We start from the raw sequence: 5,164 nt of genomic DNA on the forward strand, positions 1-5,164 counted from the left end.
AAAAAAACCTTATTGGTAGTGTTTCGCATCAATGTATGTAGCACAATCCTATATTAATAAGCTAAAATAAGATAAGATAAATGAGCTTATATTTTCAACCCTCTCGAAATTTTGGTACACATTTTATAAGTTTCAGAACAGTGGCATCTGTTATTGACAGATGTAGTAGAATGAACGATGATGGAAATCGATTTCAAGAACTTCGATTAAAAAGCTTTACCAAGCAAGAAATTGCCTTCCCCTTTTTCTTTACGCATTTTCCGGTTTACTGAGCTTTATTTGACATCGCGAATTATATATCTTTATTGATACTGGTAAATATTTATAGACGGTATCAAATTGTATCGTATATTAATAGCCTCTTTGGTTATGACGTGATTGACATTTGTTCTTAAATGTACCGACCCGTACCAACCGGTGTGACGTCATTGAATGTCACTGTTATTTACAGATCGAATACCTCATTTAATACTTTAGGCAACAGAGAAATTAATAGAAAAGTTCCCACACTCTACGTCAAACAGTATTTTTAGTATATTTTGAATACTCGCTGAAAAAAGCCTGTAATAGATTATAGACGTTTTTTAATTGCCTAAAGTTTGTCAGTCGATGAAAGTATGAAGTACCATGGTGGCTTGTGGGAACAGTTTTTGTGTTATCATTGTATAATTTCTTTGGGCATATTGTTTTTCTTTAGTAAAAAGCACCTGTAAGAAAATACTTGCAGTAATATGCTGAATGCCGATTTTTCATATGTTTCATTCTTTTGTATATTGTATGCAATAAAGTGTTTCTCCTGAATTTAAAGAGAAATATCAGTCATAATTCGCATTAATTAATTAAAAAAAACAATCGTATTGTACTTTGATCACAATTTCTTCTTTTTGCGTGTATGTTTTTTAGATTTCTTTGTTTCTGTTTCTTCAGTACTGGAGTCACAACAGTTTTTACAACACTGAAGTTCTGGTCCATTTTTTCTGGAAATTAAATATAGTTTGAGTTGCTTATAAGTTTCCAATTTTTTTCTTTTAATGTTAGACATAAATTTTAAATACCAATACTCCCTCTATTTAATCATAAAGACTTTGTGAGGAGGGTGTACGACAATCCAACTAAATATGAAATTGATACTAATCACACAAGTATTATGTAAATGAAAGTAAATATGTGTATACGTTTGTTACTCAGTCATGCCGCAGCTATGAATAATACTCAGGATAGACTGCTTTTCATTTTCGGAAAAACCTATAATTTGTTCTTGGGGAATTTGTGAATTACAGATTTCCATACGCTGCATAAATTACACTTTTAAATGTAAATTGAGTTTGTTACACCTAACCAGCTAACCTAATTAGTCAATCATAAAAAAAAATACGTGTTCGATGTCAAAAGGAAAAATAAACAGTTTTAAAACCTTTCATCCACGGTAAACATTTAAGTGATGCTACAGTTTTGTTATGAGTAGGTAATAATAGATACTCGTATGTTAATATCGATTATCACATTTAAATAACGATTAAGAAGCCGGACTGAAATTTGCGACGGCTTGGGATCCTCAGCTGATGGACAATTTTTGTACACACTATTAGCAGAGCGTTTTAAGAGAGCAAGAGGATTATTGGTCATATCTCAAGATATAGCATATATCTTAAGATTATATCAAAATATTATATTAATAACATCGACATAAATCGTTAGATAGACCCCTCCATATTAAAATACGCACAATGTTACGTCATTACTCAAAAATTTACTGTTTTTTCTTGATTAGTCCCTTAATTATTATGCCTCCGTGTACATTTTGGAAGGATAAAAACACAAGCCGCAACACGAATAAAGAGAAAGGTGTTATCTTTCATGCGTAAATGTTTGCGAAACCAATGACAATTCCGCGACGCTTCGGGGCCCATCTAACGATCTACGATCGATGATATTAAAAGTTAAAAATTGGTACTTCGGTAGGTTCTCAGCAATCCAGCTGCAGAAGCAGATCATCTTCATGCCGACGGCGACGTGTTCCCCCTCGAAGTCTACTCCACCCACTGTCACCGCCACCAGGCGTCCTTTGCGCAGTGCTGGAGCTCCTGCATCATCCTGACATCATCATCATCATCATCATCATCATCATCATCATCATCATCAAAGTTTGTGTCAGGTCCGACGCACGAATGGAGTTTACTCTTTCAGATCGACTGCTTAAATTGGTGTATGTTGCCCCGTAGCATACACTACGTTACGTTACGTTGTACTTGTACGTCTTAATACTGACGCCTGAAAAGTGCGCAGAATAGGTTTTGCACAAAAAACGTAACGCTGTCATTCGTTCATCGAATTTTACTGCCTATATTTTATTTATACCGGGGGCTATATATGAAAAATCGATTCTTCTAACTGGGGTGCTTAGTCATAAACTGGTTCATCCAACGCAGAAAAATAAGTAGTAAATTAAATTTAAATATTTTCATTACCTCAGTAATATAACGCCGTTCACTATTATAACACAGGAATTCTTCACGTTTGTCTAGAAATAAATCAATGCACAGTATAGTGTAGAAAATCTTCAGAACTAGAGAACCATCAACTTAAGAATTATCTTTTCCAGCACTTACTAATTTTGTACAAAGATGACGCTCCGGAACCATGTAACATTTTTTGACAGGCCTGCATATTTACAAATCCAAAATCTTCAAACATAAGTTCATTTTGCTGGAAACATAGAAAAACATAATCAATATCTTTGTTCATCTTTGTTATTTAAAACGTTTATTCCTTATAAATAATCGTTATTTATTAATAATATTTGATTTTTTACATTATTTACCATTAATTAACTTGAATACCTAAACATAACTTAAAAAATTACAATCAAAACTTTCAAATTCTATCCAATTATATTATTATCGCAATTATACTTTTCGCATTAGAAATTAATATCTGCGGTATTATGCTATTTATCTGTGTAATTATTAAAAACATCAATTAAATCGGTTCAGCGAAAAAACGTAACTGACATACTTACTTTCGCATATATAATGTACAATAGAGTACAGTATGAATTTTCTACATCATCAGTGTGAACATCATGTGGACGTCTGCACGTTCCGTGAACTATTCATCATCATCATCATCATAATTATCATGATCATCATTAACAACCGATGGACGTCCAAAGCTGAGTACATATAGGCCTCTTATATAGACTTCTAAACACCACGGTCTCGAGCCGCCAGCATCCAGCAACCCACCAACCAACACTACTTTATTTTTTACACACCACAATTTCCTAATTCAATGATTTAGGAAATTGTGGCATCATTGGAGATTATATCTGGATGTACTAAACCGAAAGCCATGTTCATTGTGAGTGGTTTAAGCGATATCTGATTTCCGCATTCTCACGGGAACAGGAATAACCCAGATGGAACCGCAGGACGTCAGCTAGGTTACTATAAAAATTGGTACTTACTTGTTTGCCCATTTTTCGCCGCCAACCGTTTCTGAAATACGACATCGTGCCTCTAGTTTCACGGCGATCTCTCTGATTCATTCGATCTCTATTAACTTCCGACCTTTCATACAATCGGTTAAGCTTAGCCTGGAAGTAATTTTGTACTAATGGACTTAGAACCACGTCATGGCCAGACTTCCTTCTATCAACATTCAACCTTTATATACAATAGACAGATTCTCTTTTTGTTACCGATTATGTTATATAGTTAACAATTATGTGGTTTTCAGCAAATAGTTTCTGGGTTCGAGTCAGTTTAGTATGTTATGTAGTACTGTGGTTTTCAACTGAAAAGTTCTAACTATACCTAGGTTCCTAAACTGAACCTAGGATCAGTTTATCGCTAAGAAAAGAACCTAAAGAGGTACCGCTAAGTCTTTAGCGTTCCGCTATGATGCCGCGTGGAAATTGTCAGGAGTATGAGTAGGATAATGAACTCGTGCCTCTTTAAACAAGTGGCAGCCACTGACGATCAAGTGCCTGCAGTGCGAATGGCTTGACAGCCGATAAAACTGATCGTCTGTTGGTCGCGATGTGTTTGACATCATGCCGATCGCGACCAACACACTATCACTTTTATCGGGCGTCAAGCAGCTGCAGGCACGTAAGATTACTTGATCGTCAATGGCTGACATAATGTTGCTACCATCTTATTCAGCACTGTACCATCACTTAATTTAATTTTGATCGTAGTCAAGGGATAACTTGACATTGAATAAAAAAAAAATCTACTAATATTATAAACGCGAAAGTTTGTATGGATGTTTGTTACTCTTTAACGCCACAACCACTGAACCGATTTGGCTGAAATTTACAAAGACTAACCCTGGAATAACACATAGGCTAAACACATTTTTCATCTCGGAAAAAATACTGTTCTTGGTTCCCGAGAGATTTGTATAAAACTGAATTCCACGTGGACGAAGTCGCGGACGTCCGCTTGTCAAATATAATTTTTGAGAGAGGAAAAGTAATTTTTGAAAATAAGGAGTTCACAAGAGAACAGAAAAGCTCCATAGCTTCTATTGTTATCAGATGTTGGTGTTTCTAGATTTCTCTATTGTTACCTGATTTTTTTGCTTGAATCTTAATATCCATATTTTTTTAACATTCATGTACATACCAATTTTGTATCCCAATTTTTCTCTTCCACATCAATGTTTAACTTTGTTAAATTCTTGTACTGCTTTCCACGATTTTCATACCGCTGTTTTTCAAGAAGAAGTTAAATGTGTTTTTTTATAAATATAGTAAAAATTTGTATGTAGTATTGTTTTTCCTTTAGCTATATAGGTATTGGATAGTATAATAAATTAAAATGAAGTTGCAGAGACAGAATATACAATTAAATAGGCATATTCAAGGTAAGCGCGCTCCAACTAAGATTGCATTAATGCTTACCATCAGGCTTAACTGTAGTCATGCGCAAGCAAACCTATCTATACTAATATTATAAAGCGAAGAGTTTGTTTGTTTGATTTATTGAACGCGATAATCTTTTTTTTTTTTTTTATTCTTTTACAAGTTAGACCTTGACTACAATCTCACCTGATGGTAAGTGATGATGCAGTCTAAGATGGAAGCGGGCTAACTTGTTAGGAGGAGGAAGAAAATCCACACCCCTTTCGGTTTCTACACGGCATCGTACCGGAACGC

General features: G+C 34.7%; 1 protein-coding gene across 1 annotated transcript; it reads right to left on the reverse strand.

Annotated features, from left to right (window-relative positions):
- Positions 1–787: 787 nt before the first annotated feature.
- Positions 788–4,706, reverse strand: LOC112046243 (uncharacterized). The gene is made up of 6 exons (XM_024082819.2): positions 4,632–4,706; positions 3,467–3,595; positions 2,610–2,706; positions 2,469–2,521; positions 1,955–2,094; positions 788–977 (listed from the first exon to the last, which is right to left on the reverse strand). Exons 2-6 carry the CDS (start codon positions 3,545–3,547, stop codon positions 869–871), a joined length of 480 nt encoding a protein of 159 aa, XP_023938587.2. The 5' UTR covers positions 3,548–3,595; positions 4,632–4,706; the 3' UTR covers positions 788–868.
- Between the last annotated feature and the right edge of the window lie 458 nt (positions 4,707–5,164).

Source organism: Bicyclus anynana, chromosome 10 (assembly GCF_947172395.1).
Source record: "Bicyclus anynana chromosome 10, ilBicAnyn1.1, whole genome shotgun sequence".
NCBI classification, from domain to species: domain Eukaryota; kingdom Metazoa; phylum Arthropoda; class Insecta; order Lepidoptera; family Nymphalidae; genus Bicyclus; species Bicyclus anynana.